Source organism: Sorex araneus, chromosome 3, assembly GCF_027595985.1.
Source record: "Sorex araneus isolate mSorAra2 chromosome 3, mSorAra2.pri, whole genome shotgun sequence".
NCBI lineage: Eukaryota > Metazoa > Chordata > Mammalia > Eulipotyphla > Soricidae > Sorex > Sorex araneus.
In genome coordinates, this window is record NC_073304.1 from 138,669,419 (window position 1) to 138,694,756 (window position 25,338).

Here is a 25,338-nt window from a genome sequence, read left to right on the forward strand (position 1 = left end):
CCTTATTTTGGGGTGCTTTAAGTCAGTTTCCGTGTAAAACCCTCCCTGGTTAACTTGCCCCACCACTTCCACCCCAGTTTAATCTTGGACTTTTTTGTGGGGATGAGAAACCCTTCCAGATAGTGCTCAGGAGACCTGGGGCCACTCCTGGAGATTCTTGACCACCCTGGACATTGGTTCCGGATGTAGCCCTGCTTAGACTTTCTAGTGCCAGGGATTACTCAAGTCACTGTAGGGGTTTATTGTGGAGGTTAAGGGGAGCAGGGCCACATCTGTTGGTGTTTGGGAGCATCCACAGTTGCACTTCAGTATACACAGGGTTTTATTTTTTGGGGGGGTACGCCTGGCTGTACTCTCAGGGCTTACTCCTGGCTTTGCACTCAGGGATCACTCCTGGCAGTGCTCTGGTGACTTTATGTGGTAAATATTGAACCTGGTTTGGCTGCTTGCAAAGCAAGTGCTTTACCCACTGTACTATGTCTCTGGTCACTTACTATGCTCAAGGGACCATGTGGTGCCAGAGATCTACTGGAGTCAGCCACATGCACCTGAAGAGCCCTGTCCTATCTCTCTGGCCCCTAATGTTTACCTTCTTGAAGCTTCTTTCTGTTGGAGTTTATAAAAAAAATAGTGAATGTTTGCAAGTATTGAAACTTCATATATGCAAGTCTTCATCTTGTCCATTAGTCAAATCAACGTTCTGGTGATCTTTGATTTCCTCAGGGAAACAGTAGTGAGCAAGGCAGATATAATCTATCTTAAGAAATTTACACTTCACAATGGAGATCATCACTGATTTAAATAGTCAGTGGTAGAACATTGAAACTGGTAAATGCTATGGCAGAGATAGACACCTGGTTTCGTGGAATCGTGGCTTTCGACCCAGACAGCATACTTACAAAATGGTAATTGATCTGAACCCTAAAGAGGGAATTAGACAGAGAAGCATTGGAAATGTGGAGGAAGCATGATGCAGTGTGGAGGAAGCAAGTCAGAAGGCCAGGGGAGTGAGACTGCAGAGCACGTGTGGGGCAAAGTGATGCTGGAGAGAGACTGAGAGAGCCGGTACTGTGTGTTCAATAGTCCTACTTTCAACCCAGATGGATGGAAAGCTGTTGGAGTATTTCTAGTTCATGTTTTAGATCTGCTGCAGTGTAGAGAATTGGAGCATGGAGGGGATCAACAATGGGTGCAAGCAGTCTCATAGGTAACAAGTCAAACAGAAAGTCTCAGTGATCTAACACAGCCAAGATTTAACTGTCGTGCAGAGAGCAGTGTAGTTGTGCAGCCGTCTTTTATCTTGAAGTATGACTGAAGTTCATCTTGACAGGGAAAGATAAACATCAAAAGTCACTTTTATAGTTATAGAGTGAAGGCTGTAGGTGGGTGTATATCACTAAGCCCACATTTTGCTGGACAGAACTCAGCATTATGACCACAGGTCAACTTTCAGGATCCCTGGTGAAATTAGTCTCCTGTGTGCTCTGGAAGAGGAAACAGTTAAGTGCATCATATTATGACACCCCCCGTCCCGGTCCCCCCTGCCCCGCCCTCCCCCACCCCACACACTGCCACTCAGAACACTATGGAAATTAGTTAACAGATGGTGGTGGTAGCTTGGGCTGAGAAAATGGCAATGAAGATGGAGAGAAATCAGTATCTTTGAGGAAAGCTAAAATAATCCAAAGAACTGTTTAGGGTGTCGCTTAGATTTGGGATTTACGTAGTAACAAGGATCATGGTACATACTGAGAAAGGCAGACAGACAGAAGAGAACCAATAGTTTGCATTCAATTTGGGGCAGATTTTTTTTTTGCTTTTTTTTTGGGGGGGGTCACACCCGGCAATGCACAGGGGTTACTCCTGGCTTTACACTCAGGAATCACCCCTGGCAGTGCTCAGGAGACCATATGGGATGCTGGGAATCGAACCCGGGTCGGCCTCGTGCAAGGCAAATGCCCTACCCGCTGTGCTATCGCTCCAGCCCCTGGGGCAGATCTTACTGAGACATCCAACTTGAAGATGTAAGATAGGAAATTGAATGTAAAGTCTAGGAGCTTAGAGAAATGAAAGTCAGAACAGTCTGAGTCATTTGGATTAAATGATTGAAATCTCGGGTTTGGATAGAATCTCCTAGAAGAATGCAGAATCCTTCCTTTGGACTCACATTATCAGTCTCTGTTTCTGACAAACCCACTATTGCCTTTGCTCAGTTCAGCAACCCTAAGCCATGCTCAGAGGCCTTCAGTGATTCTGTATTCGCAAGCTTGTTCCTTTTTCTTACTAGTTTTATGGTCATCTCTTCCTAGTTCCTTTGTATTTGTTTTTTGTTACTTAATGTTGACATTAAGTATTGACTATACTCCAAAATATCTATTGACACAATAACTTCCTGTTAGTTTCATACTCAAGCCTTACACGTTCTTCAAAATTGGTGTGTCAGATTGTATAGCTGTCATCCCATTTACAGTTTTTCCATCACCTATCCAAGGAATCCTGGTATTCATCATTGTTACTCCTTTATGTATCTAAACTGCCTGTGGATTAATTTTTGTCTTTCTTTGTCTTTGTTTTTTTTTTTTTTGCTTTTTTTGGGTCACACCTGGCGATGCACAGGGATTACTCCTGGCTCTGCACTCAGGAATTACCCCTGGCCGTGCTCAGGGGACCATATGGGATGCTGGGATTTGAACCCGGGTCGGCCGCGTGCAAGGCAAACGCCCTACCCGCTGTGCTATCTCTCCAGCCCTCTTTGTCTTTGTTTTTAATTTCACTGCTGTGGAGCTTTCTTCTTTGCATATTTATACTTTGTAGTTGGTCCCCTGCTTCCAAGGTCCTGTCAGTTTCTCTTTCATAGTCTTTGGTATTCATTTCCTCAAGCACAGATACCCAAGGTGTTCCCCTTATCAGAAACCTCCACATATCTCATTTCTGATAGAAGAGGTAGCACGGACTCCTCTTCACTGAAGCCTTTAAGGTAGTGGTCTTTAACTTGACCAGTGCTTTTCCCCAAGTATAGGAAGGTTGGAAACCACTGGTCTGCCACCTTGGAAAAGCTGATCTGTGGAATGGTGTGCAGGACAGGTGCTGGCCCACTCCTGTAAGGTAGTTGGAGAGCACCACTTGGAAGAACCTACGTAGGGCTCAGAGTGAAAGTGGGACACTTGTCTTGCATGTGGCCGGCTGGTGCTTGATCCCCAGGCTCCCTTATGGTCATCTTAGCCCCACCAGGAATGATGTGTGAGCACAGAGCCAGGAGTAAGTCCTGAGCACTGTCAGGTGTGGCCCCCAAAACCAAAAAGGATAGCTGCATATTACAACTAGGTTTCGTTTCATTTTAGTTTCATTATAATCGTAGAAAAATATACTTTCAGGTTTCAGTTACTGGCACATGGTAATTTTATAATTCATTTCCAAGTCAGAATTGAAGAGTGTTATTGGAAATACTTCACTTAGATATTTACAGATACATTCTAATATTTGTTGGTCAAGTGATTTACAAATGAACATTATGGGCTACAGGGTTACATAGGAACTGGGGTCTCAATAGTTCTTTATTATACTTTTTTATTATACAATTTTTTATTATACAATTTTTATGTACCTTAAGTAAAATTTAGTGGTTTTTGTTATATTGGCCGTATTGTTCGTCTATAATTATTCTCTGATACCAGAGCATTTTACTGCTTACAAACCACTGCTTCCTCCACTTTCCTTCTGCCCTTCGTAGGGTCTGGAATTACTGACCTACTTCTTGCCTATGGATTTACCCATTTTGAAAACCATTAACAAAAAAAAAAAAGAGTAATTCAATAATAGCCTTTTCCTTAGCTTAATATTTTGCAATATTTGTCATACCGTAACTTCATTTTTGATGGCTGAATATTCATGTGTATAAATATATATTTGTTATTTATAAACTTTTGGGTTCTTTGTACTGCCTGACTCATAAATAATGTGGCTTTGAAAATTACCATATAAATTATTTATTTTTTCTTTTTCCTTCTTTCTTCCCGAGGAAACTCACCTAGCGGGGTTTAGGGTAAGCTGTTCTTGCCATCTGGGGATGTCACTCATGGAGATGCATGCAAAACATGTGCTGAGCCTGTTGAGTGCTCTCTCTGACTCCTGTATTTATTTTACTCTATTTTTTGCATTGCTGGGGACTTAACCCAAGGCCTTCATTTGGTTTATATGTTTTTATATAGACTGCACTGTAGCACTGTCGTCCCTGTTGTTCATTGATTTGCTCGAGTGGGCACCAGTAACGTCTCCATTGCAAGACTTGTTACTGTTTTTGGCATATCGAATATGCCACGGGTAGTTTGCCAGGCTCTGCCGTGTGGGTGGGATATTCTCGGTAGCTTGCCGGGCTCTCTGAGAGGGACGGAGGAATTGAACCCGGGTTGGCTGCGTGCAAGGCAAATGCCCTACCTGCTGTGCTATCACTCCAGTCCTTTATATAGACATATTTTTAAAATCATTTCTTGTTTGAAGCAAGGAGTAACATTGCTGCTTATGAATAATAACTTCATATTTGATATCTTGAGGAACTGCCAGACTGTTTGAAGTAGCTGCATAGTTTTATAACTCATCATCAGTTTATGATAAGGGTTCCGGTTTCTCAGCAACTTCACCAACACTTGTTACTGTTGTCTTTTTTATTGCAGCTCTTCTAGTGGCTGTAAAGGAGCATCTCGTTCAGGTCTCCCCCCTTCCCTTTTGTTAGTTCATGTGTCATGGTTGGTTGTAGTGCTTTCTGAGTTGTGGTACGCAGCACACATTTAGTTGTGGCGCAGTGGAGATGGGACACACAGTTGCAGAGCCCTAACATAAGGGTCATGGGGGACCCAGCTCTAGAGATAGAGCCCTTGACCTCACTCTTGGAAGGCAGGTGTGTTGTACCGCACCTTTGTGCTCCAGTTGTGGGATGAACACACGCTTCCCCTAGTGGCTGCCGAGCACTTGTTTCCAAAGGCCTGTGGCCATTGCTGTTTCCCTTGGAGAAATATCTACTTAAATTCTTTGTCTCATTTAAAATTGGATTTTGTCCTTTATGGTTAGCCTATAGGTTTTTACTGTGTTCTGGGTACAGCTATCTTATTGGGTAATTTGCAAGCATTTCCCCCTGGTGTGTATGCTAATTTTTCATTTTACATGTACTTTTGTGACCTAACTAATTGATATTAATTTTTGGCATCAATATTTTGGCATTGTTTAGTATTTAGATTCCATTTATGGTTGTTCCATTATTAACTTGTGAGGGCTCTCATACAGTGCTCAGGGGACCTCAGGGTCTCCTCCTGGAGACAGTCAGTCAACTGGGCTAGATGTCTCAGTGCTCGGACTGCTCCGGCCTTGTGGTGCTGGAACCACTCCATCCACCCTGGTGGTGTCTGGGAGCCACAGGCCACACATGTCTCTGCTCAGGAGCCTCCAGGGTTAATGCTGTGGGACCATGCGATGTGGGGATCGAGCCAAAGTTGGGAATGTGCAAAGCATACGTTCCTCAAAGCTGAGCTGTCTCTCAGTGCAGTTTTTCCTTTAGAAAACTAACTTGCAAATCGGACTAGTCAAGGAAGCCACTGAAAAATACGGGTATAGTGAAGTGAAGTGCTTCCTCTTCCTAAAACAGCACATACAACATAGCACATATAACATTTTCTGTTGCTATAACCCTGAATAATTTTTTTATTATAGCAATAATATATCCTCACAGGACGGGAGAAACAGTATAGCAGGTAGGGCATTTGCCTTGCACGTGGCTGACCCAGATTTGATCCCCAGCATTCCGTATGGTCTTCCAAGTACCTCCAGGGGTAATTCCTCAGTGAGAGCCAGGAGTAACCCATGTGCATTGCTGGGTATAGTCCAAAAACAACAATCCTCACTATATCTTTTAATGTAGTCTGTTTATTAAACATTTTGTTTTTATATTACTTTTAAATTTGCTGATTTTGAAAATGAAAGGTATGAATTAAACTTAAAATTATGTAACTAATATGTTACTATTAATCTTACAATTTTAAAAGGCAAGTAGATCAAAGGCATCTTAGTTTTTTTGTTTGTTCTGTTTTGTTTGTTTTTTTGTTTTGGGGCCATACCCAGCAATGCTCAGGGCTTACTCCAGGTTCTGTGCTCAGGAATGACCCATGGCAGTGCTCAGAGAACCATATGGGATGCCAGGGATAGATCCCATGTCGATTACATGCACAGCAAGTGCCTTACCTACTCTATTATCACTCTAGCCCCCATTTCAATTCATTTTAAAGAGAAACATGTCATAGGAATAGAATTCACACAACCCACACACTCTGATCATCTTTTATTTGTTGTGACAGGAATTTTAGGTATGAGTTACTCAAACTAGAGGATTACTACCCCCTGTCAGGAGTCTGAACAGCCTCTATAGGAATTAGTGGTTGCAAATGTGGCTTAGTGTTAAAGCAATGCCTCATGTACTTGACATGATTCAAATTTAATCCTCCTTGATTTTTGTCCCCCTCATTGTAGGCTTCAGGAGTGCAAGTTGCTGACGAAGTATGTCGCATCTTTTATGACATGAAAGTTCGGAAGTGCTCCACACCAGAAGAAATCAAGAAGAGAAAGAAGGCTGTAATTTTTTGTCTCAGTGCAGACAAAAAGTGCATCATTGTAGAAGAAGGCAAAGAGATCTTGGTTGGTGATGTTGGGGTAACCATAACTGATCCTTTCAAGCACTTTGTGGGAATGCTTCCTGAAAAGGATTGTCGCTATGCTTTGTATGATGCAAGTTTTGAAACCAAGGAATCCAGAAAAGAAGAGTTGATGTTTTTTTTGTGGTAAGCATTGTTATTGAGTCTCTGTAAAACTCCGTTAGCACTTGGAGAACCAGTTTCTGGGACCAAAGTAATTTTCAGTTAGGCTTTCTTTGGTCATTGTGATTTGATTTCTGTTTCCAAGGCTTCATTTCTTAAGGTCTTTAACTGGATTTATATTTGTGGGACCAGAACTGGGACCAGAGACCAGCCTCCTACTCTTTGTTTACTTGGAGGAACATGAATTTGGGATCTTTGGCAGGGGAAGGTAGATTTTTGGTGACTGTAGATTTCTATGTGTCCTTTGAATCCACAATCCACAAAACTAAAATTTATTTAAAACTTTTTTTTAAAGGTGGGGCTGGAGCCATAGCACAGTGGATAGGGCATTTGCCTTGCACGAGACCAACCTAGGTTTGATTCCCAGCATCCCATATGGTCCCCTGGGCACCACCACGGGTAATTCCTGAGCGTATGAGCCAGGAGTAACTCCTGTGCATCACTGGGTGTGACCCAAAAATTAAAAAACAAAACAAAGGGGCTGGAGTGATAGCACAGCGGGTAGGGCGTTTGCCTTGCACGCGGCCGACCCGGGTTCAAATCCCAGCATCCCATATGGTCCCCTGAGCACCGCCAGGGGTGATTCCTGAGTGCATGAGCCAGGAGTGACCCCTGTGCATTGCTGGGTGTGACCCAAAAAGCAAAAAAAAAAAAAAAAAACCAAAACTTTTTCTTAAAAAGGACAGAGCTTGCACAGGGGATAAAGTACTGTCTTGGTGTGGCAAACCCTGCTTTGATCCGTGGCACCACATGGTTCCCCAGCCTCGCTGACTATGGCCTGGGTGATCCCCAGTGTGGGCAGGGCCTGGGCAGCACATCGTTCCCAGCCGAGAAGGCCTTCGAGAGTCCTGGGCCTTCCGAGCACCATTTTTAGGACTTCCCTTTTCCTCTCTTCCCGCCACCCCCCTAGATTCTTCTTTCCCTTAAGAAGGGAATGAAACGTCACTAAAGTCATTCTCTCACAAGTCATGCCAGAGACCAGCCTCCCACATTTTGAAATACTCACCCTTGTGTCTCTGAGATTCGCTGCTTTTGAAGTTGGCACTGTCATTACCTTGAATTGCAATTTGCTCTGGACTTGTATTGTTCTGTGGGGTAGGCTTTGAAAGCTTACTGTGGTTATTTAAATTTATAAAATTACAATCAAAGAAATGTAAAATTCAGTTTCTTACTTGAATCATCTTAGTTTTGAATAGCATATATAGTGTTTTCTTTCACTACAGAAAGGTCCCCTGAATAGATAGTGTTGCTCCAAAGGATAAAAGGATGCTGGAAGTGACTAGCATGACCCTTTTGTCAAAAGCTTGCTCAAATGAGGTATATTGGTCTTTCCAAATAACTTAATATTTTAGATAAACCTTTGGTTGAAAGTCATACCCGTGGGGCTGGAGCAGTAGCACAGCGGGTAGGGCGTTTACCTTGCATGTGGCTGACCCGGGTTCGATTCCCAGCATCCCATATGGTCCACTGAGCACCACCAGGAGTAATTCTTGAGTGCAGAGCCAGGAGTAACCCCTGTGCATTGCCGGGTGTGACCCAAAAAGCCAAAAAAAGGGAAAAAAAGTCATACCCATATCTCTTGCTCATTATAATAATATAATGATAATATAATAATAATATATTCCCTCGTATGGGAAACTCTCATGTATGGGAAATATTCTATAATTTGTAGCTTCCCAGACTAAGGGGACAGGATAACGGGCTCGGCTTTTGAGGGGCTGGTGATGGAATTTTGTGCATGAGTGTCCTCTTTTTGTTTTGGTTTGGAGACCCAGCTGGCCCTCAGGGGTCACCCCCAGTAGTGCAAGGGATCACACCGGCATGCATAGCCTGGGCTCCAGTCCTTGGGGCTGTCTCCCAGCTCCGTGGAACTGCGAGATAGGTAGGGCAAGGCAAAATGCTAAAATGTGTGTCTCTAGCAGCATAGGATATAGGATGCATAAGTGGGAGGAATTCTGCTTAAGGAAACTCTAGTCGACGTCAGTTTCATTCCATCAAGCCTGTGTTATGCTTGATTAAATCAGGATGACCCAGGAGATGCAGTTCTTTGAGTGTATGTGTGGGAGCATTTTATTACTCAGCTTGCCTGGCAGCTACAGACATATGACCAAAAAAATAATTTTAGGGACTGGAGTGATAGCACAGGGGGGAGGGCGTTTGTCTTGCACGCGGCCAACCAGGATTCAATTCCTAGCATCCCATACGGTCCCCTGAGCACCGCTAGGAGTAATTCCTGAGTGCATGAGTCAGGAGTAACCCCTGAGCATTGCCAGGTATGACCCAAAAAACAAAATAATAATTTTAATGAGACCTGGAGTGAGTGCATTCCTGATTTGAATGATGGAGCTTTCACTAAATATTCATTCCTGTTTTTTGCTCATATTCTGTTTAAGGGTCTGGGAGAAAAGCAGTGAGTAAAAGAGGAAAACTCCTTGTCCTCGTGTGGGCTTTACAATTGAGTGATCTGACCAACAGAGGGTGTAAAGCGGTTTTAGATTATTTATATTTTCTTCATTTGTACATGATTTTCTTTCTAGTTGTTATCATTTATTTTCCTACTATAAAAATAATGCATACTTACTAAAGAACATTTAGAAAATAAAAGTAAAAAGATGTAAAGGGAGCACAAACTTCTATTTGGTACTATTACTGCTTAAAAGAAAAGGTGAAAGCCTTATTAAAGGTGTTTCCCATCCCTGGCTCTGTTTTGAGAAGAGGGAAGGGCTCTGAAAGTGTTTCAAAAGTCTAGTTACTGTAAAATTAGAACAGCGCATGCTTTTTCTGTCTCTGACCTAATTTGTGTAAGAAAAATACCCACTTCACTTTGCAGAGGGTGTTCCAGTTTCTTCCCCTTCCTTGTACCTCGAGCGAAGAGGGTACACAGCAGAGAGTCAGTCCTTTCCTGCTCCCTGGCTTCAGCAGTGGACTGTGGGTGTGCAAGGGCCAGACCGAGGCTGCCTGCCTAGTTCCAGTGTGTGCTGAAAGCCCTGAACTGTGGCAACTAGTACAGTCACTGCATGCCTACAGTAATCAAAGTGCACTCCCATTTCCTCTTAGATAGCTCAGGAGCGCTGACTGGAAGTTTGGTCGCCAGGTGGGAAATGAGACCTTCATAGATAAGCAGTATAAATAGGATCAGATATACAGGGGGAGCACCTGGCAATGCTCAGGGCTTACTCCTGGCTCTGCACTCAGAGGCCAATATGGGATGCCGGGGATCAAACATGGGTGTGCAAGGCCAATGCTATACCCACTGTGCTATCAATTCTGCCCCAGATTTTTCTCTTTGATGTTATTACTTATTATTTTTCAGTATTGCTATGAAGCATATGCTGTGCTTCTAGAGTTTATTCATAAAGGGAGGCACTAAAAATTATAAAAATACAAGGTCACTGTTACATAGAATTATTCCTGTCTGACCATTACACTTGATCTTTGCCAAAAGGCCAAGAAGTGATCCTGTCTGATCATTAAACTTAAAAAAAAAAAATCCTGACATGTTTTACCATATTAGAATAAGACAGAAAACAAGTACTCATGTGGCAGAGCTTGCTACAGGACTACACGTAAGTCACGGGGCTAGGCAAGAAGGCAAGGGGGATATTTAATTTTATTTGTAAACTGCTGTGTGCTTTTTTTTTCCCCCAGAAAACAATCTGTAGCAAAAATGCTAAGATTGCTAGCATTTAATTCTTAATCTTAATTCTGGATGGTAGGTACTTGATTGTAGATTATTCTCTGTATTTTATGTATTTTCAAACTTTTTCAAACCAGAGTGTTATTAAAAATCTTACATAAAGCTGGTGGTTATTTTGCTGAACTCAGGCCTTTCTAGATAAAAATGAAAAAAAAAAATCTAATAAGGAAAGTAGCGTGGCTCTTCCATTGAGTTATCCAGTACTAGTCCTTATACTCTGCCCCATTGGTCTGATTCTGAATCAGTGATTCTCTTACAAGTTATTTTTTTCTCCACAAATGTTCTTTATCTTTTTTCACTTGATCAGTTGAGCTATTCAAAATTTCCCCCATTCTGTAGCTGGTATTCAAGGAAATGGTGAAATAGAATGCTTAGTAGTTGTAAAACTTTTCCTAAGAAATTCTGAGAATTCCTCTCACCTATCACCAGTGCAAATGTTTGTGATGTAAATTGGGCCTTCTTTTTTAAAATTCATTTTTTAAATTTCCTATTAGTCCTTTGTTTTATTTCTGCAAATAAACTTTTACATTGAATCACTTAGGTTTCAGTCACAGTGTTCCAACACTCATCCCTCCACCAGTGTGCATTTCCCAGCACCAGTGTCTCTAGGTTCCCTCCATCACCCCCTGCCTGCCTCTTTGGCAGGCACATTTCTTCTCCCACTGTCTCTGTTTGTCTGTCTGTCTCTTTCTCTCCCTCTCTCCCTCTCTCTCTCCCTCAACCCCTCTCCATTGTGAACATTGTGGTTTGCAGTACAGATGCTGAAAGGTTATTGTGTATATCCCTTTACCTACTTTTAACACTCAGTTCTTGTCCAGTGTGATCATTTCCACCTTATTATTGTCATACTGGTGCCTTCTGCCCCACACACACTTGTGATAGATTCCAACCATCCTCCTAATCCATTTCCTCTGGCCTTGAATATTAGTCTTCTGTATATTTTTTTATATACCACAAGTGAATGTAATCATTCTGTATCTGTCCCTTTCCTTCTGACTCATTGCACTCAGCATGATACTCCCCATGTCTATCCATTTACATGCAGATTTCATGAATTCATTTTTCCTGACAGCTGCGTAGTATTCCCTTGTGTAGATGTGCCATAGTTCTTTATCTGGTCATCTTTTCTCGGGTACTTGGGTTGTTTCCAGATTCTGGCTATTGTGAACAGTGTTGCAGGGAGCGTAGGTGTTAAATTGCTCCTTCTTCTAACTTTCTTTTCCTTTTATTTTTCGGCATCTCTTTCTCCAGGGCACCAGAACTAGCACCTCTGAAAAGTAAAATGATCTACGCGAGTTCCAAAGATGCAATCAAGAAGAAATTTCAAGGTATGGTCTAAATTTCCGTGTAAATATTGAGTTAAATCAAGCCACTGGAATGTGGGCTACATGGTTTGTGATTTTTGTTATTTTCTATCATTATTTACTTCCTCAGAGAGCCTTAGCCACAAAGAAGGGAAACACCACCTTTTTTGACAAGAACACAAAAGGCTGAAGCCTTCTGCCTTGTGCTGCTTCCTTGAGGTGTGAAAAGCCATGTTTGATAATCCCATTTTCTCAGCATCACTTGTGTATACATCACTCCTACATGCTGTTTCTGTTTTAATCTGTTAGTGTTAGGAGGGCAGTATTGGGTCATACCAGGCAGTGCTCAGGAGTCACTGCTGGTGGGATTCAGGAAAGCAAGTGGTAAGGGGGGTTGAACCAGGTCAGCTGTGTGTAACACAAGCTCCTTGACCTCTGCACATCTCATAGCCCTCGGGCTGGTTTGAAAATAGTTTCAGATGCTGCTACATTTCTCACACCTCAGGAAGAGACATTAATTGGCTTAAAATCTTCATACTAGATCATAAAATTGCTCGTTTGAAATATAGTCAACAAAATGAGGTTGCAAAAAGGAATTGTTCATTTAGCAGGTAAGGAATACTCTTCTCTGTCACTTTTCTCTGGGATGGTGTGATTTCAGGTAACTGACTTACCTGTGTCCAAAGGAAAGCCCCTCCCCCCTTGAGCTGGCCACTTATATCTGACTTGCCACTGGGGGATTTGGATCCTGATGAATTGACTTGACCAGGAGGAACTGTGGTATGATGGGAAGCGCATGGGTGTGCTGAGAGGCCTGCACCTAGAACTGGGCTGATGGCCTAACCGCTGTGTTGCCTTGCCTCAGCTAGCTGTGTAATGGCGCAGGGCCTCGATTCTCTCAGCTGTAGAATGGGAGGCTCATGTGGCTTGTGTGAGCTGAGTGAGCTTCTGTGCCTTCCTGCTGTGACTGGTTCCAGGCAGTTAGGCTAGCCAAGATCACAAGGGCTTGGCCCAGAGTGTTTAGTTTTGTTTTGCTTATTGTGACTCATTTTTATATTCCTGTAGTGAAACAAGTTTGCCTACTTGTTTTCATTTAGTCAGGAAAACAAAATTTGTGACCTCTTTCCTGAAATCATCTGCTGCCTTCCTCCAGCCTTGTCGGGCCGTAGTGTATGTGCGTGATGACGGACTCACCCCTGCAGTGACTCACTCTAACCTGCTCCTCGGTTTCGTTCCTTCTGCACCCTTCCTATTCTGCACTGCCTTTCAGTGAACAGAATTGCTACCAAGATTGACCGTTGCTGTTAACACTTTGATGGCCATGTTACAATTTGTGTTAAACTACATTGAAGTGTGATCCCCTTGTTGCCTTTTCCAAAGAAATCAGCCCCGGGTTTGCCTTCAGTCCCCAGTGCTCCAGAAGCCTGTCTGCTGGGCTCTGCTGTGTGCCCAGCAGCGTAAGAAGTAGGAGTCAACTTTCGTGAAGTTAGAAACAAAAGCTTTTTTTTAAAAGTTAGTTGTTTAATTACTTAATTGAGCTCTTTTTGTAGTGCATTGATGTTATTTTTCTGGGAACTCATCAATAACACATTTAAGTTTTCATCATAGATTTCTAAACCAGAGAGCTAGTTGTTTTCTGGATGAAAGTGATGTCATTTATAAATCAGTTGTATTCAGATATTGAATTCATAGTCTTTAAAAACAGAAAATGATAACTAGGCCTGATTTTGAATTTTTATTTGAAGGTATCAGTAGCAAAATATGTATCACAAATTAATATGGAATTGGTTACTACACAAACTGAAGTTATTGAGTATTTTTATTTTTTAAAGGGTTACTGCTTCTTCACCTCTATTTTATTGTCCTAATTAATGCTTCTACACAATCCTCTATTCTTTTTATTTTTAATGAATCACTGTGAGATGCAGTTACCAAGCTTTCATGTTTGAGTTTCAGTCATACAGTGATCAAATACCCATCCCTTCATTAGTGCACATTTTCTGCCACCAATGTCCCTCCCCATCCCACCCCTCCCCCTGCCTCTGTGTTAGACAACTTCCCCCAAACTCTCTCTACTTTTGGATATTTTGGTTTGCAATACAGATACTGAGAGATTATCAGGTTTGGTCCTTTATCTACTTTCAACACACATCTCCCATCTTGAACTATCCCTCCAACCATCATCACAAGGAATAGTGATCCCTTCTCTATGCCAGCTGCCTTCTCACCCAGCTCATGAGCCAGGCTTCCAACCATGGAGCAATATTCCTGGCCCTGTCTCTCTACTGTCCGTGGGTGTCAGTCTCATGTTATTTTATATTCCACAAATGAGTACAGTCATTCTATGTGTGTCCCTCTCTTTCTGACTCATTTCACTTAGCATGATTATTGAGGATTTCCTAATGTAATGATGAGCACCCCAGAAGTCTCACTCATACCCTCTTTCAGTCATATTACTTCCTCATTCCTTCACAGGATAAGCAATAACTCAGCTGTTAATGGTACTAAATAGCTTTGGCTGATGTGTTTATACAAATGAACTTACCTAGAATATGTGTGTGCTCTTACATTTGCTTTTATCAACATGTTTGTGAAAATTAATTCATTCCAATATAGTACAGATAATTCCACTTACTGTAGTGTTTCATAGTGTTTCATTGTCTGTTTCAGCTTATCCATATTTTAACGGAATTATTTAAAAAGTTTAATGTCTTAGAGAAGTAAGTTACTGCTATAATTCTAAATAGAATTGTTCAAGTTTTTTTTTGTTTGTTTCTTTCAGGCATAAAACACGAATGTCAAGCCAATGGGCCAGAAGACCTGAATCGGGCTTGTATTGCTGAAAAGTTAGGTGGATCCTTAATTGTAGCTTTTGAAGGATGCCCTGTGTAGACCATCATTCAGTGCCACAAACCAGAAGCTTCCATGTTTAATGTTATCTTCTTGCTCTGTTAAGTAAAGCAAGTATGCTTAGGCCAGGGTCTCACTGAGGGCAGGCTATCTGTCCTCTATAGAGTAAATGAAATAGTCTATAGACATGTGCAAATGGCCATATGTGAGTAAAAAACCTAAAGTTATAATGATGTAAAATTAAATTCTTACTGGCCAGATGCCTGTTTTGATGAATTGGCTTCTCAAGGTTTTTGTAATGCTCTTGGTATATAATAATGCAGTTCACAAAACAGTACAAGGCCCTATGAAGAGAATTCTTACAATTTTGTTAACTTCAGGTATTACTTTGTTTCTTTTACTTAGAGAATTGGACATAATCTGGTTATAAATTTGGCCCATATTCTTTTATTTTCTGGAACTCCACCGAATAATGGAAACTAACTCTTCACAACCTATAACCACACTAATATACTAACTACAGCGAGATTGAGACAGGTTTTTTAATCCTATCAAAATGTGTAATAGAGACTGCCTCAGAATTGTGGATGCTTCAAGTCAGCGCTGCTCTTGCAAAGCACTATTACGCTTCTAGCTGAGGCTCTCCTGTCTCTCCACCTGCTTGTTTGGAGATTTTGTTCTGAGTGATGTCGCATCTTGGAAACCATGGTGTGTCCTCAGGAGAATGTGCAATACCTGTGCAACTAATTGTATGCAGATTAAAAAAGCCATTGTACTTTGTTAATGAAAATATTAAGTTTATATATTGACAAGCTAGGAAATCGGTGATATCTGTAATTGTGGCTCTCTCAGAACTTTGTTCTTTCTGGTATAATCAGTGTGGAAAAACATTAAGTACATTGACTTTGGGAGCTGGGAGAGCTTCATTTCGTAGTGAGCCAACATGGGGAGCAGGCATGGCGAGTGCACTTAAGGGAAGCTAGTACCCGGTAACACTTGGAAGCAGTCGTCTCAAAAATCACAGGCTTCACACTTGGAATAGAGATGCACAAACAGTTCAACTTAGAAGTAGCAGTATTTGCTTTGTGTAATAAAGGAAGCATTTTTAACTTACCTCTTGTGTAATTATTTACCTGTGGATTGGGCATTCAAAACTTCCAAATGGGGTAGGTATATCATTGAGGTTTGGGTGTTTCGGACTCTGAAGAGAGATTACAGCTCCTTCCTCTCAGAATGAGAAAGTTGGTGTCAAGTTTAGGAGTTTTTTTCTTATTCCAAATGTTTGTCCAAATGCCAAGTTAAAAAGAAAAAAACTTTTCATGCTTGGCTCTGTGGAGCAATGGATGGTGCATTGGACTTCTTAAAAAATCTCCAATTTGTTTGGAGGAAGGGGTGCAGAAGAGATTATCCTGCTTTGTCAAAGTAGCGCTTTTAAAACTATCTAGAAAATTGTGCTGGCCGTTGGTTTCCATAGCTCACCCGGAGTTCCTTATTCTCACTACTGTACAGCTGCTCTTCTAGGGACTTGATGTAACAGGCCAGTAAAAGGCACACAATGGCCACCAAACTGTATTCTTGCATGTGACATGTATGTGTGTGCGTCCATCCGTCCGTCCGTCCGAGGAAGAAGATGCATGCTGTACCATGGGAAGGATTTCAGGAGTATACAAAAGGCACACAATGGCCGCCAAACTGTATTCTTGCATGTGACGTGTGTGTGTGTGTGTGTGTGTGTGTGTGTGTGTGTGTACAAAAGGCACACAATGGCCGCCAAACTGTATTCTTGCATGTGACGTGTGTGTGTGTGTGTGTGTGTGTGTGTCCCCGTCCATCCAATGAAGGAGATGCATGCTCTACCATGGGAAGGATTTCAGGAGTATATATAAAAACTCACAGCATTCCATTTTTACTCCAGAAATTAGAGGATGCTAATTCTTATTTCTATCTTTACCTAGGGAATTTTGAATTATTTCCTGAGGTTGTAACCAAAGAATTTTGCTAACAAGCACTCCCACTTAATTCTAATGAGAAAGCAGTGTTTCATTTAATTTTTTTCTGACTTACGTTTGTGTCTGGGGCCTTACCCAACAGATCCTCATGGAGTCTGCAGGGTGCATTGCCGAGGGGGTGCAGTCGGGCCTGGAGGTGCTGGGAGTTCATGCAGTGCTGATGGTCAGGCCCAGGCCTCCCATGTGCAGAACACTCAAACCCTCTGGGCTTTGCCTCTCTGAATTAGTCTTTCAGACCTCTGCTAATATTGGAAAGAATAAAATCGAGGCAAGGCTCTGCTTTCTGCAAATAAATACATTTTTTACAAGTGCTAACATATTATAAAAATATGCTTTCAGGGTCCACGTAGTGATGAGTCATGGGGGGGGGGCTCATTAGCAGTGCTCCGGAGTCACACCTGGCAGTGCTCAAGCAGTACTCATGGTTCACTTAGAAAACAGTGAATCAACAGAATTGGACTCAGCTGAGGCTTGCCCTTGTGCAGAATGGCCGTGCCACACTGGTCCCATCGTGGAAGTGGACTTGTTTCTTCACTAGCTTGTTACTCTTTGGGCTATCAGAGCCTGGGACTGTACCGGGGACACCTGGCTTTCTCAGAGCCCCATGCAGGTGAAAGGCTAACTCTCCAGCTGGTAGGCGGCTGGAGAGGGGAAGCGCAGGAGTCAGGGTGTATTTCCGAGGCAGGCTGAGCTGGGGTAACTCTAGCCAGAGCTGGCTGGTGGAACTCCCCTGGGGCCGGGGGGGGGGGGCATTTCCCAAGCCTGCAGCCAGGCCCACGAGGAAGCAACAGAGCAGAGAATACATGGGTCTTAGGGACCCGACAATTTCCCCATTGCTCCCTGGAGGGTTAATTTTTAACATGTGGGACAAAGGTGAGATCTTGTTCCGTTCGGGGATGAGTTGGAAATGGGGCCAGCCGGAAGACAAGTCTGTGAGACAGGAAGCCCCAGGACACTGGGGAAGGCTTGTGTGGAGGATGCGTGGTGGCCTCTGAACCTGACTGCCCATCCTCACCGGGTGCTGTGTCCTGAGACCAAGGGAGCTGGCGAAGAGAAGCCCGCGCACGGCATGGCCGGGCTCCCTGCTCTGGAGACGCTCCTCGTGGGCACACTCCCGGAACTCCAGTCAATGCCAAGACCTCTAAGGCTCCTGAACATGTGGCTGGCCTGGGTTCCATCCCAGGATCCCATACGGTCCCCTGAGCCACCAATGATCCCTGAGGGCAGAGTGAGGAGTCGGCCTTGAGCATTGCTGGGTGTGTCCCAAAATCTTCCAAAAAAAAAAAAAATCCAACAAATAGTACCCCCAATAGTTGCCTTCTGCTTGTTGCAGAGCTACCACAAACTCCCACCCCCGACTTGACAGGTGTGCACCTTGGGAAGTGCGTTAAGGGTTCGGGGCTAGCTGTGCGCGAGCCTTCCCAGCTGTACCTGGGAAAGCACCCCAGATCCTGGCTGTGGCCTATGTGAAAGTCCAAACTGCCAGCCTCGACACTGCTCAGATCGTTTACGCTGAGAATAGCCGGGCTCTTGGTTATCAGCGCCAGGGCACCCGCAGGCCTCTGGGAGCTTCTGAAATTCATCTCTCCTTTCCCAGCCCATGGATGGAACTTGGCCGGGAGCAGCTGTGACCACGAGGCTGGGCGAGGCCAGGCCCTGCAGGCGGCCAGGCGGACTCGGACTCCCTCTGCTGGCCTGGGAGAGGCTGGATGCCCAGTCCCAGCCCAAGCTGGTGGGAGGCCTTTTCAATTCCCTGGGTCCCCCTGGTCGGGCCTGGCCCAGCTATGCATGATTCCAGGAGGGAGAGGGGCACCCCTTCCCACCAGGTGTGCCTTTCCCTGCTGCGGAACCTCACCTCCAGACGACACCTCCCCAGCCTGGACGGGCAGGAGCCTGTCCGAAACACAGATGCAGGCTCTGGCTTCCAGTGGCAAAGTGATGGGATGGCCACGGCCTGTTCCCCACAGGAAACCTACAGGAGTCCACTATGCAGAGGGCGCGGGGAGGGGCCAGAAGAACGTGGGTGCCCTTCACCTGCCCACACTAATCCCCCACCAGCAGCTGCTGCCCCCAGCATTCTCCGGCTGGTGTCCAGGTGCCCAGAGGCTCTCTCCACAGTGACCCCCAAAGGACTGGCCTGCCCGTTTCTCTCAAGCCCTGCCTGCTTTTCTTCTTCCCTCCCTCCCATCCGGTCTAGGCTCACTGGGGAGTGGAGGGTTCTTCTCCAGACGGCAAGCTGAGGGCTGCGCGGTGCACCCTCAGTGACGGCTGCTCTCCAAACCCAGCCGGCACACAGACTCGCCTGTTCATTCGGGGAGCATGGGACACGCTCCAGGTCACACAGACCAGCTCCAGCCTTCTGCCCTGTGGGGGCCCCCAGGGAGGCAGAAAGCAAGAGCCCTACTCCAGCTGCTGATGAGAAACGCACACCCGCTTGCTTCCGTCTAGGAGCGTTCCCCTCTCCGTCCCTGGTCTTGCCCACCCCGCCACTCTGATGTCAGGTGGGACACTCCAGAAGACCAGGAGAGATTGCAGAGCCAGGCGACACTTGGTTTTAATGGCATTAATATCCAGGTCTCACACAAGTGGTGGTTGGCAACTTCTTCCGGGGGTGAGGGGCTGTTGTCCTGCCAGGCCAGGCTGTACCCCCCCGCCCCCCACCCCAGTCTGCCTGGTCTGCAGGCTTCCCGACCCACCCCCCCACCAACAACACAAACAATTGCACTGATTGACACATAGATACCCAGAGTCCCTGCTTCCCAGCACACAGCCTAGGGGCTGTCGCACCTGATAAGGGCTTTGGTGTCTGCTGGCAGTAGGCCAGGGCTGGTCCTGGGGAATAGTGTTTATCGAATGTGACAAAGGTTCGTTTACAAAGGGGGGTCTGGAAGATCAGCTCTGTGGTTCTAAGAGACGGCTGTCTCCAATGGCTTCTCAGAGCTACTGGAAGTTGGGCCTGGATAACGCTGTGTTGGTTGGTTTATTTATAAGGAATGTGTAAGGCATTTTGGTAAGTTGAACAGTAACTTCTTCCTCAGGAGACTCAGACGGAGGTACCCTCTTTTGAGCTGCTGCCATCCTCCTGTGAAAAAAGGGCGAGTGAGGCTGGGATCTGGTGCCGAAGGGAGCACAGCCCTGCCCCCACCTCCTTTGGTCTGCAGTCCCTCAGAACTGGGTGCCTATCACACCCTCTCTGTGGAGAAGCCAGGGCCAGCCGGGCCTATGAGAACCAGCACTGCGAACAGGAGGGCCCAGTGGGAGCCAGAGGGAGAGCTAGACCACCAACACCTCCATCTCAGTCGGGGGCTCCTGAGAAAAACAAGCCACTTGTGCTTCCCGAGTCCTGGGGTCCCCAGCACCGACCCCGGCCTGGGCACTTACTGCTTTGTCCAGCTGCTCCTGCAACTTTTTCACGGTCTCTCTCTCCTTCGCCAGCTGTTCCTGGGTGGTCTTCAAAAGCTCCTGCAGTTTGGTAGCTGCACGTCCCAGGTCACTGGTTAACTTCTTCTCTTTTTCTAACCTCTCCTGTAGAGCCAGGGGTGTAAGGGCCCAGCAGGAGCTGAAGGCCTGGGGGGCATCAAGGCTGCCCTTTGAGTCAGGCAGTGACCCCCAGGTCTGCATGGTGTGGGCCCTGCCCATACTGCCAAACAAGCTGCCTGAGAATGGGATGCCCAAGTGGGGTTCGGACAACCCAGGAGCCATCAGCTTCCCGTACTAGTCTGCACCTCCTTTCTTCAGGCGTGCTGAGCCTTCTCCCTGCGACGGCAGCCCCTGTTCCCACACAAGACCAGGCCTTCCTGCAACCCTGACTCACTCACACTAGCCAGGCCTTCTCCGGGCTTCCATGTGGATCGGGCAGGGCCACAGGAGACGGCACCCCACTCCCGGCCCTGGCCAGCCCTTTACCTTCAGCTGAGAGGCCTCTGCTTCTGAGGATGGGTTCGGGGAGCCGCTGCGGAGCTTCTCCAGCTCTGCCTGGAGCCGGCACGCTGAGTTCTGAGCCTGTGAGAAGAGGCGTAGTCAGGGGAGAGCAAGCCTCACGCCCCATAAGGCTGTGGGGTCTTCATAGCCCTGACCCCTGCCCACCACCACCGGAAGCTGATGCAGGCACGAGGGTGCGGGAGACCAGGCCTGACCTCCTCAAACTCGCTGGCCAGCTGCTGCCGCCGCATCTGTTCACTCTGCAGGACGGCCTCCGTCTGCTCCAGCTGCGACCTCAGCTGCAGGGAATATGGAGACCTGATGAGGAGCCTTCTAGAAGCCGCGAGTGCTCCTGTGAGTGGTGCTCACCTCTGGCCGCCGCCTGCCGGTCACTCACTGTCCCGCTCCAGGGGTTGCTCTCAGCCCTAGAGCCCCTGCACAGCCCCTCTGCCCAGGGAAGGTGACGCACCCACTCCTGCCCAGGGCCTCCCGTCACATGGTTCAGGTTCTGGAAAGTGTCCTCCAGCCCTGAGGCCTCACGGGAGGCCTGTACCTGCCCCTGCCTGCCCTTGGCTCCGCTCTGGCTGCTCCCACCCAAGGACCCTGCTGAGATGACAGGACGGTAGGGGACGGTGGGGAGGACAGTGGGGGGAGAGGTGACACCAGGGTGGCATTTAGCAGGAGCCTGACTTCCCTGTACTGGGGGAGATCAGTGGAGGGGGCACGTGAGGGCAGTTAGTGACAGACATCTGGGGACCTGCTCACCGCCCTAACCTCGACGGGGCTCTGCTCAGCTGGGGGGGCCTCTGTGGGGGCAGCCAGGGCCCCAGCTACGGCACCATCCTCTACGTGGCTCTTCATCTCACTCAACTGCTGCCTGACCTGAAACAGGGAGGGTAGATGTACGCAAACACCAGCCACATGCACGCAGGCACACACATATACACACATATGCACCATGCACACAGGCATGCTTACACACACACACACACAGGCCCACACCTTGCACATTCGTGGGAGGGGGCACTTGTACATCTGTTTTCATGGGGGTGGGGGCACTTGCTGTGGAAGTGACAGACAATGCCCCAGTCCCTGTGCAGGCTCTGTGCGGGGGGTGGGGGGGGCAGCTGGGCCCTGAGACCTGTGCTTGCTCCAAGGCCAGCAGCAGAACAGGGTGCCTCCTGGAGGATCCCCAGAATGAAGGACCGAGACTCCCCACTGGTGATATCCCTTATACCGTCTCCCACCCCCAGCTCCACCGTGCCTGGGATGGGGCTGCTGACACCACAGGCCCAAGACCCCAAGCTCTAGTCGGGAGTCTGGATGGGCTGTGGTCTGAGCCCCCAACATCTACTCATCAAGCCTGTCCAGTCCACGGGGGAGGAGAAACGAGGAGTCCTCTCCCTGTGCACTTCCATCCTGGGGTCCCCCTCTAGGTCTGCCACCCACAATCGGCTTAGACATGACTTGGGGGGAGGCATGAGCTCAGGCGTGGGCCCTGCTGAGGCCCGAATGACCACAGGGTCCCAGGGATCAGAAATGTGTCCCCGGATAGGACGGACCCAACAGCAGCTGTATGGAGTGGCTACGCCCACTGCCCCACAGGGAGGCAGACACGAAGAACATGCAAACCCACAACCTTCCAATCCTGACAGCTGGGAGGAGAGCTGGGGGCCCTCCCAGGTTGCACCTCAGAGGCTGAGCATCCCGGGGAGCCCCGACACCAGCCGACAGGACACTGAGCGGCTCCCTGCAGCTCTATGCCTGTCTCATGGGAGAAACCCCCGCCATGGCTCTGGGGGACCCAGCAGCCGCACTGGGCAGAAAGCGGAGCGTGAACACTGGTCTCGGCAGCCCTCAGCCCAGCTGGGACAAAGGTGTGAGGGGCTCTTTCTGGCCCTCCCGGAGCTGTGCCCAACAGCTAATGGGCACCAGCCTCCCCCTCACTCACTCTGCAGAGCCAGGTCACCTGTGGCCGGAGGCCCATACACCAGGACAGACACATCTCACACACGCATGAGCCCGCCAGGCCGGCCCACGGCCTGCCACTCACCAGGGCCAGCTCGCTGCTCTGTTTCTGGGCTTCAGTCTTGGCTGCATCCAACTGAGACTGAGATTCTAACAAAAGCTGCCTTAGCTGGGGGAGCCAGAGCCAGCGAGGGGAGAGAACGGAGAGAATAGAGAGCCAGTTCCTGGGAGGTTCGCGCCCTCAGACCCCGAACCCGCTCAGGTGGCCACACAGTGCTCCCAGCCTCCTCCAGCGGCCCCTGCTGCTCCACACACACTCGGGCGGTCGGGAGATGCAGCACGCCTTGTCTCCTCCTCTCACCAGAGTGGGCAGACTAACGCTTGCCAGGTAAGGGCGAATGCCTGCTCTCAAACCAGAACAAGGGTCAGGGGCCACCAGTCAGAAAACGGGCCAGGGGCTGGAGCAGCAGTCCAGCAGGCAGGGCACTCGGCCACGCCAGATCTGACCAGCATCCCAGATGGTCTCCTGAGCCAAGCTAGGGGTGACGCCTGAGTCCCTGAGCACTGTATGGCCCCCAAACCCAAATAGAGCAAAACCCCTCCAGGAACAAAATCCAAACGGGTCCAACTGACACGTAGCCAGCACGGCTGCCTGGAACACACCGACCTCCTTGGCTCTGAGTGCGGCAGCACCAGCACGTGTTCTGGGGGCAGGAGCAACCCTAGGCGGGCAGAGATCTGTGGCGCTCACAGCGCCAGACTCACCCCTGCCACCTCCTTGGCGTAGCTCTGGCATTCGGTGCTGGCGGCTGCCATGTGCTTCTCTAGCTCCGCTTCCAGGTTTGAGGTGTGTTCCCTCAGCTGAACGTACACACACATAAACACACACACACACACACACACACACACACACACACACACAAAGACACGCACACGCACATGCATCAGAGGCCAGCACACGCCCCTACAGAGCCAGTGACAGGCCTCAACCCTGGCTGGCCCTGGGAGAAGCAAGGCTTGAGACTGGGCTTGCTCAGGTGGACCGTGAGTGGCCGAAGGCTGGACTGAGTGGGAATGATGCCCTGGGCACCAGCACTGTGTCCCCATGTTCTGCACCTCAACAGTTTGGGTAGGGAACAAGCAAGACTGATGGGACGAACTCCCCTCTCTCACGTGAGCTAGAGGAGACACCAGCAGGAAGCCCCCCGCCCACAGGCCCCAGCCCCCGGCCTGTGTTCTCAGCTCTTGGCGATGGGCAGGGAAGGGCACAGAGGAGCCAGTGAAGAGGAAGGCGATGCGCAAGGCCCGGCCACCCCCGCACCTGATCGGAAGCTTCCAGTTCTCCTTTAAGCTTGTCCAGAGTCTCCTCGAGATGCTTCACTCTGGCCCGGGACTGCACAGCAAGAGGAAGACACTGGTCACCCCTGGACTCGGAGGGGGCCTGTCCTAGGGGCGCCCCCCACAGCACTGTGTGCTCAGCTTCCCTTGCTCCCCTTCTCCTCAAACCCTCCCCCAACCCCCCAAGAGCTGGGCCCGGAGGCAGGTGGCCTGGGGACTGTCCTGTGCTTTTTTCTGTGTCTTGGGGCCGTACCCGCTGTGCCCAGGGGTCACTGATGGCAGGCTGGGGGGCCACACACGACGGCAGGGATCAACCGGGTCTGCACCGCCCAGCCCACTGTGCCCCTTGAGCCCAAACCTTCTGCAGCTCCTCCTCGGCGTTGCTCAGCTTGGCCTTCCACACCTGCTCCTCATCCTCCACACTCTTCTGCAGCTCCTTGAGCATGCCCTCCTGTGGGAGCCGAGGGACGCTAGGCCAGACCCTTCCTGCAGGCCCCTGCCCAGCCCAGTCTGTGCTCGAAGCTCCTCAGCTGGACAGGGAAGGTGGGCTGTGGCGGAACCCTCGCCTGGGAACAGACCCTGGCTGGGGGCTTCCCAAGCCTCAGTCCGTGAGGGGCCCAGGACAGGCTGGGCGACATGGGGGTGTGGACCTAAGCTGGGGTAGGAGTCGCGGGGCCAGCCCACCTCCCCTGCCCCTGGGCCTTAGCCGCAAACCTGGGCTCCCCGGAGACCCTCCCCACCGACCCCTCCCACTCACCGTCTGGCCCAGGATGGTGCGGTACTGGTCGCACTCGGCCTGTAGGCTGCTCTGGGTCTCTTCCGCCTCCCGGAGCTTGGAGGCTAGGTCCTAGGGACGAGTACAGGGCACTATGCTTAGCCACACCAGAGCCCCCCCCCCGCCCCGAGGATATGAGCGCTCCCAGGACAGGCGGGCAAAGGAGCTCAGGGCAATCCCTGCGGGCGCAGGCACCAGGCTCACCGGGGACGACGTCGTGGTAGCCGGCAGCTGCAGCAGCTCGGGTGCTTTCTCTCTCACTTCCTGCAGCCACTTGGTGTAGCTCTGCAAGGGAACACAGGAGGTGGGCCGAGTCGTGGCCGCGGGGTGGGGCCCACTGCCCTGGGCTGAGGCTCACCTGGTTGGCCGCGGGGCTGAGGGCCGGGAAGAGCGTCAGCAGCACATCCCTGCTCTGTGCCTCCGTCTCGCCCAGGCGCTTCTCTGACTCCTCCTGGAGAAGTGGGGAGGTGAGGCGAGGTGGCCCAGGCCAGCCGCAGCCCCAGGAGAGCAGAGCAGACAGGTGGCCCGACAGGGCTGGGGCGGAGGGCCCTGGTCAGCCCAGCTGTGGCGAGGACGTTTAAAACAGATTCAACCCGAACAGGCGGGCCAGAGCGCTGGG

The 25,338-nt window shown here is 48.4% G+C and overlaps 2 protein-coding genes across 6 annotated transcripts in view; one reads left to right on the top strand and one right to left on the bottom strand.

Moving 5' to 3' along the window:
• DSTN (destrin, actin depolymerizing factor) overlaps positions 1-15,822 on the top strand; it is a 33,873-nt gene extending 18,051 nt beyond the window's left edge. Inside the window, exons 2-4 of the mRNA XM_055131226.1 lie at positions 6,514-6,821; positions 11,806-11,882; positions 14,641-15,822. Coding sequence (XP_054987201.1) covers positions 6,514-6,821; positions 11,806-11,882; positions 14,641-14,750 — 495 coding nt within the window. The 3' untranslated portion in view covers positions 14,751-15,822. The remainder of the gene's footprint in view (positions 1-6,513; positions 6,822-11,805; positions 11,883-14,640) is intronic.
• Positions 15,823-19,428: 3,606 nt separating this feature from the next.
• The window catches only part of RRBP1 (ribosome binding protein 1), a 55,279-nt gene continuing 49,369 nt past the window's right edge, over positions 19,429-25,338 (bottom strand). The window contains exons 14-25 of one of the 5 annotated variants that reach the window (XM_055132815.1): positions 25,078-25,170; positions 24,924-25,004; positions 24,702-24,791; positions 24,303-24,395; positions 23,928-23,999; positions 23,372-23,467; positions 22,692-22,775; positions 21,413-21,520; positions 20,854-20,937; positions 20,624-20,719; positions 20,099-20,242; positions 19,429-19,799 (exon numbers count right to left, since the gene is read on the bottom strand). In XM_055132815.1, coding sequence (XP_054988790.1) covers positions 19,761-19,799; positions 20,099-20,242; positions 20,624-20,719; positions 20,854-20,937; positions 21,413-21,520; positions 22,692-22,775; positions 23,372-23,467; positions 23,928-23,999; positions 24,303-24,395; positions 24,702-24,791; positions 24,924-25,004; positions 25,078-25,170 — 1,080 coding nt within the window. In that variant the 3' untranslated portion in view covers positions 19,429-19,760. Of the gene's footprint in view, positions 19,800-20,098; positions 20,243-20,623; positions 20,720-20,853; positions 20,938-21,403; positions 21,521-22,691; positions 22,776-23,371; positions 23,468-23,927; positions 24,000-24,302; positions 24,396-24,701; positions 24,792-24,923; positions 25,005-25,077; positions 25,171-25,338 lie in introns of all 5 variants that reach the window. The other 4 variants (XM_055132814.1, XM_055132818.1, XM_055132817.1 and 1 more) reach the window with 4 other exon arrangements.